Genomic DNA, 11,528 nt, shown 5'->3' on the forward strand with positions numbered 1-11,528 from the left:
GACACTCGGAGCTCGCCTTGTGCCAAGAGGAACTCGTATACACAGTCCTCTTTGATATTATGTCTGGCTACGACAAATACTGGAGTGATATGTACATAACTATTCTTTTAGTAAAGGCCCATGTGTACTAGGACGATAACGATCGACGATAAATAAGATAAACACACATTTTTCATGTATAAAACAAAAGAAATCTAAAAAGTTTTTTATCGTAGATATATAACCATCTATATGCTTCCTTTGATGAAAATAATATTTTCCCACGTCCAATCAAATGACGTCATGATTAGTAAAAGCAATAATATCGTGACAATACAACAATTTTATTGATCATGACGTCATTTTATTGGTTTTTTAAAAGCAGGGAGATTTAACCCTGATCAAAAACAGCATACATTATTAAAACTGATCGTGTCGCAGCCACAGATGAACTCCTTGATCTCCGGAGCTCGCGGAATCCTGTTGCAGATGCCTTGATCTGACTCCATGATCTGACACAATTAAATCTACGCTATAAATAGGTTGAGAGGGTCACCTAAACAAAGCAGCAAGTAATCGATGGGTCATCTCAGATATGTGAAAACGCCACCAGACGGTGTGACACAAGCAATGAGCAATAAAAATGATTTTATGTTGAAATCCACTTCTTTTTTATATTTATTAAGCCAGGTATGTATAATGCTATATGTCACTGTTGATTTTCTTCATTATGCATTCTTTATAGTAACACTGTTTTATTTGTTTACTACACATCATTATAGAGATCGTTCATTTAGCAAGTAGGTGTGAATGCAACAATGTTTAGTGTTACTAAGAAACAACACTAACAATTGCACAGTGGGGAACCCTTTCATTCGTGCCCACTCTAAGAACCTGCTTAAAGTCAAGAAGGTAGTTCACGGGCCTACCATTACGAGACCGCCCGTCCTAGAAGTAGCTATATTTTAGACTATATTTTCCATTAAAAAACTAAAGATAGGGTTTATATATTATATTATTATGTTAAAGATATATTGTCCTAACATTTTTTTTTCAATTTTTGTTGTTGAATACTTATACCATTTTAATGTCACATAATACTAATAGTTATTCACTTTGACCAAAAACTAGATGAAAAAAAAACTGTTTTTTGGTTAAAATTAACCTGTTTCTTTTGTCTTTTTATAAGTGTAATAATTTTTCCTGTGAATAACTTTATTAAAACTGCAAAATGGCCTATTCAAAGTCATTCATTTTTCATGTTTTTGGGGGACAATACATCTTTAATTAAAACGCTTTCTTTTGTTGGTATCATTGTAATCATCGGGTAATTGAGATGTTAAAAAATATCACATTATTCCATTTTTTAAATTTAGATGGATACTTTGTGACTATTTTACTTCGTGGTTGAAGTTCCAAAAGAATGGTTTGACAGTAGCTAAACAAGATGACAGAGACAACTGATCCCCACAGCACAGAGGGGCAACAAAGCGACCCAAACAAGCAAGTCTTCCCTTTGATTTCAAACACAGGTATTCAAGTTTATCCCATCTCACAGCAGCAGGGTCTTGACGAGAAATATGTTGGGGTTGAGTTACCGAAAATTGGTGAACGAACCGTGAAGAATTATGAGCCAAAAGAAAATAATGCACTCATACCCTCACTTCCAAAGGTAAGTTTATAAAATTTAATAATTTTTAAAAAAAATGTCACGATTTAAAATTAAATATACAGTCGACTCTCCCAATACTGGACTATCTGAAAACCGGAAACTCTCCCAATGCCAGACTTTTCTCGAGGTCCAAAATTTCTCAAATTCATTTTTACCATTAGAAACACATTCTGAATACCAGACTTTCTGGAAAACCAGTCCAAAGGTGTCCAGTATTGGGAGAGTCGACTGTAAATGATTTACTTTATAATTGTTTGCTGATAAAATAATGATGAAATTTATATTAATTTGTTCAGGTACCGACAAATAGAAAAAATACATCACAGAGATGCCAAAGAGAACACTTTTCACTTTTAGAGAAAACTCATGTTCCAGCAGACAGCATGCCATACCAAGTTTGCAATTTCAGGTGACATTTTTTTTTTTTTATTAGAAAAAAAGTAATTAAAAACCATAGTGAAACTTGTGAAATCCCAAAGATCAGTTTAAAATATTCACATAATATCAAGAAAGAAAATGAAAACATAAAATTAATTTTACAGATCGAGTTCCAAGATACAAATGGTACCACTGTCAAAGCGCCATCGCGACATGTTTACAAATTTGAAATCAGCGACAGTTGTCTTGAAAAAAAAGCAGGTTCCGGTTCATAGCAGGCGATTCCTATGGGAAGAAGGTATACATGAGAGAAAGCAAAGTCCAGCAAAGTGCTTATCGTAAGATTTCATTCTATTCCTAATCAACCTCTTTCAGTGATTAATTTTCATAATGTTCATTCATCACTGTTCATTGATACATCATATTCCTGTATATTGGTCTTCGCTACCCGAATCTATTAAAAACTTTTGATGTAGATTTAAGTCATATCTTTTTTATTCTCAACATCATGTATAGTTTTTTTTTATTCGTTTTTATGAATTTTAACTTTTTGTATTGAATTATAATGTTGTATAATAAAAAGCTGGGACTTCTGGCTTATATAGAGCTTCATTATCTCTTTAGAAGCTCCTGACTAAATAAATTTAAAAAAATGTAATTAAACCCTTTAAGTAGGGCCCTTTGGTAAGAATAAGTTGAGTTTTGTTTTTATACTGTACATTTTTTTTAAATAAAAAATTAGGTCCAAGACACTTCCTGAAAAGTTTGAAGATTGTGAAGAGCAGCTTAATCAATTCAGAGACGAAAAACGAAAGCTTGAACCGTACCATCGAAAAAAGCGTAATGAGCTCTGCATAGGGGGCGACACCATTCTCATATGTGAAAGGTAAAACATTAATTATATAAAGCTCTGTCTACACTATCAAACTAGTTGGACAAAAAAAGTGTGATATGCCCAAATATGGTAATGATATGACATCATCATATCATGGGCACATCACTTTTTTTGTCACATAAAGTTTGATAGTGTAGACGGAGCTTAAAGTGATAGATACAGTATAATCTATTTGAAGTGTATTTGTTTAGATTTAGATAAAAAGAGATTCAAGGCATGCAAATTTTTTTTTTCAGAGACAATTATAGTTCAGATTTAAATAAACTTCGTCATTTACCTCTGCCCGTGCATTCTCAAGAATTGCTGACAGGCAAAGGAATCAATCTACCCTCGTAAGTATAAAACTAATTCTAAAAGACATTGTTTTTTCTGATACTGAAATGCTTTCTTTACAATCCATTATCATAATAAAATAACAATAGAAATTCTTCTTAAAGATTGGCAAATATTGTATGATAAAAAACAGATATATATATATATAAAATATAAAACAAAAATTCATATATATACAGAATAAAGATTGGCAAATATTAGTATGATAAAAAACAGAAACATTTTAAAATTGATATACTGTACTGTACAGAGTACACACACATTATTGCACAAAAGTTAGGTTTTAAAAATGCAGTTATTGTAAAAAAGTTAAAATATGATAAAAATGCATAAAACGTTTGGTTAGAAAAATTTTTTTTTTTTTTTGGTTTATTTATTCACGGAGAAATAATTCTGTTTGATTTATTTATAGCAATCATTCTTGTCATCGTAAGCGTGAACAATGGGAGGCACGGTTAGACAACGAATGCAAAGCAATCGCTTACTCAGCTCCGCCAAAAACCTCAAAGCCAGAAGTATCTGCAGTAAGTTCATCTGACGAAAAGAAAAAAAACCAGCAACAGCCGGCTGTGAAAGTTCGTCGAACTTCTTCAAGAAAAAATATCTGTAAACCAAGTGCGACTAAGGATACAAAAACGGTTGTTGGGAAAGTTGTGCCTAATAAGGAAAAGAAAGACAAAAAGGATTGTAACCAAGCTAATGTTAATGTATTGCCAACATCTGCAGGGTATGTTTATATTTATGTTTTATGTATTTAAAAAGTACTATAATGAGAATTTTTAGAAACACCCCTAAACCTAAAATGGTACCTACAATTTAATTGTAATGTTTTTGTGACTGTATTTTCATGCTGTTTAAACATGCAGTATCTTCCTGGTTTAATGCAGGATTTGACAACACATAGTGTATGGAGAAAATACCATACAATACATACATACTCCTTCTTATAGGGATGAGGGATTTTTAGAAGATGAGCACAACATGGAGACAGATGAGACTAAACAAGAAGACCAACTAAGAGTGTTTCCTACAGAACAAGAAAGGTAGGTTAAGTACTACAGGGCCGTAGCCACCAGTCACTTTTTCACAGAGGCCTTTGACAACCCAGTGGCTTGAACAGAGATTGTTCCCTTTTTTTTGCGAAAACTCTATTTCTTGTGGCTACAGCACTATACTGTTACTGTACAAACAACGAGAAGGTTTTTGTCTCTTTGTTTAAAAAAGTTCAGTGTATATGTCACATATATGTCATATTCCTGCACTTCAACTGTAATTTTAGGATGCTCCAAGAATAAAAACACTCCACTACATCCTAAAAGATTAATCAGTTAAGTTCAAAGAACTTATTAGAAAACAACATTTTTATTGAACTTTAAAAGTAAATTAATCATAGAGTCCTATGTACTGCACACACCTTTATCAAAATGTTTCTGTTTACTTTTAAAGGCCAGATTCAGAAATGGACATTGAGTACACAAGTTCAGACCAAGAAATCATTAACCTTCGACCTCCACGTAGCTCAATACCGCTTAAGTCTGTCTCTCCAAACCTGCTGAAGGCAGCTGATCTGAGCCTATACCTTACAGATGACAGAAAACAGGAGCTGGCAGAACAATTCAACAAATTAGACTCAAATAAAGACGGGTATGTTTCACTTCTGCACGATTCCAATCACTGGAAGCTCTGTCTACACTATCAAACTTTATGTAAAAAAATAATGTGATGTGCCCATATATGGACATGATGATGTCATAGCACATATTTAAGCATATCACTACCATATTTGGGTACATCACACTTTTTTTGTCAAAGAAGTATGATAGTGTAGACAGAGCTTTTCTACGCTTAACAACAACTTTCATTCATTTATCAGTCAGAACTGGATAGCAATGCTGTCGCAATCTTTCATATTATTTTACCGTCATATCAGGTTCAATTAAAATTTAAGCGTTCTAGCTACAGATAATCCTCCTCTGAACACATTTTAAATTTGGTCTAAAAAGATCAATTTCTTTAATTATTTTCAGACATATTACTTTCAATGAATTGAAAACGTCAATGCCAAAAACATTAACTAAATACCAGGAACGGTTTATCAAAGAGGTGAGTCTGTCTGTCACTTGCTACCGCTCGTTACCTTTAAGAATAAAATTGAGATATTTATATGAGTAAAGAAAAACAATTGAAAAACAAATCTGGTATGAAATATTTCAATGACTTCCATAGGTTTATGATATAATAAGCTCAAGTACATTCTTTGGGCTTGAGGAGTTCATTAGTGTCACATGTCTCTGCCAGAATATCAGTAAGCTAGGTGGTCATTTGAGGGATGCATTTGAGGACTGTAATACAACGTTGGAACAATCCATTACACATTTTGTGGTAAGAGAACAAAAATGCTTGTTTTTAAAAGCTATACAGAAAATTGAACTTTGTGCTTTGGGGACAAGCACTCCCCCTTTTTGTCAGCTAAAATGTAATGCATTACAGTAATATTCTAATGTTAGTACTCCCCTGTTAGTGACCCAGAGATGAAATATTTGTTACTAAATCTCAATCAACAAAATTTATTTTTTCAGATGTTGTTCGCCAATGTGGACAGACAGCAGACAGGTTCTGTTTCAACTGATTCGCTCAAAGAGATACTCTCCATGGCTTTGAACAGAGATATTACAAGCATACCATTTGAAATGATGTTAAAAACGATCAATGTAAGTCAATTTGAATTTGAAATAATATCAGGATTTTAAAGATCCATTAATGGTAAAAACAAAGACCACAAATCTGGAAAGAGGGAAGAAAGTCGCCCAATAATTAGGAACTTCTCAGCCATATAAAACATTTTTGTTTGAATTTTTCAATATTTTTTATTTTGTTCTTTCAGAAAAATCACTCAGCAACAATCAACAAAGTGGAATTCCTTTCGTACATTCCATATTTTCTGACATTTAAATGAGTCAGATTAACATTTTAACCCAAATTTTTCAGAAATCTACCTCATTCAATGTATTCATTTATACTAGTTGAAAGTATATCTGCATTTCGTACATTTTAAGTCCAATTTACAAGAAAAAGGGTTTTTATTTATTTCATAGTCCGTTGGACTAGTTAATGCTGCAGATTTATGTGTTAATGTGCTAGTCCGAAAATTACAAACATACAGCTTAAGAAATGTCATCAGGCATGGTTATTATTTCCGTATATGCTGAGATATAATCCCACTTCTGGTCTATAATCCCACCCCATACTTTATGTCTGATTTCACAAACAGGCATATCCCCGGGTATAGTCCCAGTATTGATATTTGATCTGGATGTAGGCCTCTCTCCAGCCAGTTCAGATGAGTTTTTACAAGAAATGCTAACCAATCATTTTTTCCTGAACCAGGGTTTCCCCAGGTATAGTCCCATCCACCAAAATCGGGCCAATTTCATGTTCTAGCAGGGTGGGATTATACCAGAGGATATATGGTAATAATGAATCCAAGGTTTGGACAGAAGCTAATATAAACAGGCACACTGTTTTCTTTGCTACTGTTTTCCATTTCTTGTTCATATAATACTTCATACAGAAAAACTTACCAAGCAGTATTTTATCTTACACTGTATTTATTAAAACAAGATTTCAAAACTTATTTTTGTATATTTATATATTTACTAATAATAGTATGTTTATCTAAATTTATATACTTTTACAAATCTCACACCAAGTAAACAAATTGCAGCTAATTTTGCATGAAATAATATAAAATTAATACAAACTTCATTATTCAAAATGTATGTAAATTATGTTAAAAGGTATTAATCTTTATAAATATTCATATTTATCTTTATAAATATTCATATTTAATTTTCTATTCTACTAGAGTGTTTATTTTATGTTCTATATTTTTCTTACACCATTTTTAATGGAAGCAATTTAATCTGGTAAAAAAAATCGGTTTAACACTGAAATACTTTTATTCCTTATCTGTTTTATGATAATACTTCACCACTTCCAGTATTAAATATATGTAGTATTTTGGTCTTTCGCCATAAATGGAATAGCTGTGAACTTAAAACCAAATAACACTAAATGTACTAAATATATATATAGTACTATTAATAATGCCAAATAAACAAGCCAAACAACTTTTTTACTACTCTGAATTTCACCAGAGAATTTACCGCTTTTTTGTTCTCTTCCCTGTTCCAACCATACGTGTAGATCCCACCTGAGATTGATGTGGCTATAATCTATTTATAATTTAATGCTTTAATACTTATCCTATGAATTGGTAATTAAGAGGTCCTATTAAAGAGGTATGTAAGTACGAATTGTATATTGCCATTATTTTGAAAATATGTTAAGTTTGTAAATATGTTATATCACCTTGTTTGAAATATAAATAGGCGCAATATGTTTGTGGTGCGACTTTTTTAACTAAAGATTGTGTATTAATATTATTAAAATTTTGTGTTAATTTTGGAGCAATATATACTTCTGAATTTGCAAATAATTATTACATGTCTTTTTGTTGTCGTTTTCTTTTGTAGTATACAAAATGAAGTTTCCCACTGGCATTGTTTATTATACCAGAATTTAACGTTGTTAACATTGTACTGTGAGTGTTTGGAAATGATCTTGGTGATGAGAATGAGTTCTAATAGTTTTGACTTGTTTGTAGCATGGACTTAATAATATTATAGGTCCATGCTTGTATAAGGCATCCTAATTATCAAGTTATTCAACTAAGGCTCAGATAATTAAAAAAATAAAGTGCGGATCAGACCATACCAAACAACTAAGTACTCAATCAAAATGCAACGATTTGTCCTTCACGTCAAAGGTTAATATGTATCGCATTTATCCGGTATGTATCCGATTTGAATGAGATAATTATCGGTTATTTTTTTCTCTAGTGGAATCGGTTAAATTCCATTTCCACAGGCAGTTTATCGGTTAATTATTAGTTAATTTTTATCAGTTAATTATCGGTTAATTTTTGGCTGCAGAAACACTGCTTAATACATGAACTTAATGGTCATGATCTTAAAACTAAGCACCTCTTACCCCATTTTTACCACAATCTTCAAATTGTAATATATTATTTTATTATCAATAATAAATGCCTACTACGTTTTAGTCCACTTTGGTTTGGTTCGTATTGGATGGAGGAATGTTTGGTTTTCTTTGGAAAAAATCTGTTGCGCTAACAATCTGTAAATAAAAATTTTTTTTTTAAATATTGAAACAAATCTGAATTCATGATAAAAGTCTGTGTACACTATCAATCTAGTGACAAAAAAAGTGTGATGTGCCCAAATATGGTAGTGATATGGCCAAATATGGTAGTGTTATGACATCATGTCATCACGTTCATATATGGTCACATCACATTTTTTGTCACAAAGTTTGATAGTGTAGACAAGGCTTTATAGAATGTAGAAAATGAAAAACAAAAATTATTTTTCTGGTATGAATTCATTGTAAAATAAACTTACCACAAATAATGCAGAAAGTATACCAAGAGCTGAGCCAACGATAACATCACTAACATGATGCTTATACTCTGTGATACGAGAACAACTTGTAAAGATGGCTCCTAGAAACATCAGACCTTGCAGCATTGGTTTCAACAAAACAAACTTTTTTAATGTCCAACGCGACTCATAGTAACACTAAAAATATAATGTACAAATAATAATATTCATAATGTTTTCAAAGTAGATAAACATTGGTTTTAATATATGCAATGTAATTGAGAGAAATGGAATGAAATCCAACTGTATAATAAGCAGTGTTAGTGGATTCTTGTATGAAATTGATGGACTTTGGATGCAATTTATAGAGTAATTACTATTATATCATTAGGATTTTTTTTAAATAATAAATTATTCTGGCCAAGAAACTAGTAGTAGGGCTAAAATCTAAATAGAGTGTGCTATACATTACATACATATTATTCACTCATGCATCCTTCAATATCTACTTTAAATTTCACCGATTACAAAAATGGCCGATCCTAGATTTCATTATCAAATTGTTTCTGCTGGGTTTGACATACATTTTTTAAAGGTATTAATATTGTTATTTATGTTTTTACTTACTGATAAATAGACAAAGAAATAGAAAGAAACTCCAGCATGTAAAGATGGAAATGATCGACTGAAAAGAAAAAAGGGAAATTTAAAAAACACAATTCTATATCTAATTGTATAGAAAATAGAGGTTGAATGTAAAATAAAGCTCTGTCTACACTATCAAACTTTATGCGACAAAAAAATGTAATGTGCCCATATAGACATGATGATGTCATATCACTACCATATTTGGGCATTATCACTACCATATTTGGGCACATCATTACCATATTTGAGTACATCACAAACTAGCTTGATGTGTAGACAGAGCTTTAGGAAATGAATTCACTTACATTGCTTCATGGTACTTGGTATTTTCACATATAACGTCATCATTGACGGCGATATAATGTTCCTGTTGCAGCAGCTTTACGTTTGGCTGGCAGACTGCGTTGTAATACGGTCTTGGCACGCCACTAACATGCTTTAATGCTGTCCCAATGTTTAGTACAAACAGTATCCCAAATGTACATTTTGTAAATTGATTTAAAAAAGCATAAACTTTAGAATGTGTCTTGTTTGTCAAGATCTCAAATACGATGAACTATTGATAAAATAAAAAAAATAATGATTGTTTAAATTTAAATTTAAAATGCCATCACCATCTTTTTCTTTAACAGTGACTAATTATTAAATTCTGATTTTTAAAAATCCTAATATATTTTATTAAAATAATATAGAACATACTAGGTTTAATAATACATTCAGTAATACTGTATAAATACCAGGGTAAGATCCAAAGGGAATGCTTCTGATTTTATAACTGCTTTTTGACATATAATGTTAGCGCTCCGCCCACTTAAACAATCCTAGATCCGCCCCTGAATACTATAAACTATATCATTTAAAAATATTTATCTACACATGCCGATTCTGTATTACAGGAAAATACATGTTTAGGCCTAAAATTTCTTTTATGCCTTTCAATATTTCTTGTTTGGTTCTTAGTAGTAGATGCACTTTTATTAAGTGTCACCCACTGATATAAAAGCATATGTTCAATAAATTTTTATTATTGTTATTGCCATAGATGAACAGTTGCCATAATGATGATAAATAAATAAAAATGTTTAAAGATTTTCTAATCATTTTGATAAACTAAATCTTCATACTTACAGATGCGATAGGAATAATGAATCCAAGTTCGACAAGGAAAGCACTTGTGACCGTGTCTTGTACATACGGGTAACTATAACGTACATCACCTATATGATGGCCGGGCATATGCCACATCGGCATATACTTACTAATACAGTACAAACTTGTACATTCTTTAAAATTAAAAAAGCAATATTTTATTATCATTTTCTCAAATAAAAAAAAAATGAAATTTTAACCACTCACCATACAGACTTATGTGCTAAGTCAATTGTCATACTTAATTAATTTTTATTTTTTTATTTTTCCTTGCATTTTTTATATATCTGTTTTTTTTTACATTTTTTTTATATTTACAATGATCTCTTCTTTAATATTTTGGGAAAAAACCTACAACATTTTTGGCTTATCCAATTCCCTATTATCTCCACTTTATATGTGTAAAGCGCTAACCCATCAGAAACTAAGCAGGGAGTTTTATATAAAACAAGTACCACCTCCCTGCTTGGATTAATCCCGATTAATAGGTGTGTTCGGATCCGTGTGTTCTCAGTAAAAAGACCGGCGCCAGTGGTATTACCTTACCTAGGCCTGGCGATCTGGACTAATCAAATGCAGGTTAGCAACTGCCTTATAGGGACAAAGAAGCAATATGGAAGTGCAATAGAAAGTGCACATGACTATGTTATTATTTATTTATCTTCTTACCAATAAATATTAATAAGAAATCAAACACAAGTTCCAATGTTTCTACCATGGTTTCTACTTAGAATCCAAAATCTAAATTTAGTCGACACCAAGATCAACAGCGCCCTCATTTCAAAATTACTTTGATCAAAGATCTTTATAAAGCTCGGTCTACATTATCAAACGGTTTCAAAGGTTTGGTATGCCCAAATACGGTAGTGATATGTCCAAATATGGTAGTGACATGACATCATCAATGTCCATATATGGGCACATCACACTTTTTTCTGTCAAATAATGTAGTGTAGACAGAGATTAAGATCTTTGCTTTCATTATTTCTTTGTATTTGAGGCTTTCAAAATT

At 31.6% G+C, this 11,528-nt stretch overlaps 3 protein-coding genes across 3 annotated transcripts in view; 1 reads left to right on the forward strand and 2 right to left on the reverse strand.

Annotated features, from left to right (window-relative positions):
• The window catches only part of LOC144850160 (V-type proton ATPase subunit E-like), a 79,580-nt gene that overhangs the window by 32,386 nt on the left and 35,666 nt on the right, over positions 1–11,528 (reverse strand). The window lies entirely within an intron of this gene.
• LOC144857300 (uncharacterized) lies at positions 602–7,746 on the forward strand. The gene is made up of 13 exons (XM_078714621.1): positions 602–669; positions 1,356–1,651; positions 1,948–2,060; positions 2,194–2,367; positions 2,772–2,915; positions 3,161–3,256; positions 3,670–3,984; positions 4,208–4,300; positions 4,704–4,901; positions 5,285–5,360; positions 5,484–5,639; positions 5,837–5,968; positions 6,142–7,746. Exons 2-13 carry the CDS (start codon positions 1,427–1,429, stop codon positions 6,211–6,213), a joined length of 1,794 nt encoding a protein of 597 aa, XP_078570747.1. The 5' UTR covers positions 602–669; positions 1,356–1,426; the 3' UTR covers positions 6,214–7,746.
• LOC144857464 (phospholipid phosphatase 3-like) lies at positions 7,723–11,242 on the reverse strand. Its single transcript, XM_078714622.1, has 6 exons — positions 11,186–11,242; positions 10,496–10,650; positions 9,673–9,923; positions 9,347–9,404; positions 8,741–8,917; positions 7,723–8,456 (listed from the first exon to the last, which is right to left on the reverse strand). The coding sequence occupies exons 1-6, from the start codon at positions 11,232–11,234 to the stop codon at positions 8,379–8,381; spliced, it is 768 nt and encodes a 255-aa protein (XP_078570748.1). The 5' UTR covers positions 11,235–11,242; the 3' UTR covers positions 7,723–8,378.

The sequence above is a fragment of the Antedon bifida genome, chromosome 1, assembly GCF_963402885.1.
Source record: "Antedon bifida chromosome 1, ecAntBifi1.1, whole genome shotgun sequence".
NCBI lineage: Eukaryota > Metazoa > Echinodermata > Crinoidea > Comatulida > Antedonidae > Antedon > Antedon bifida.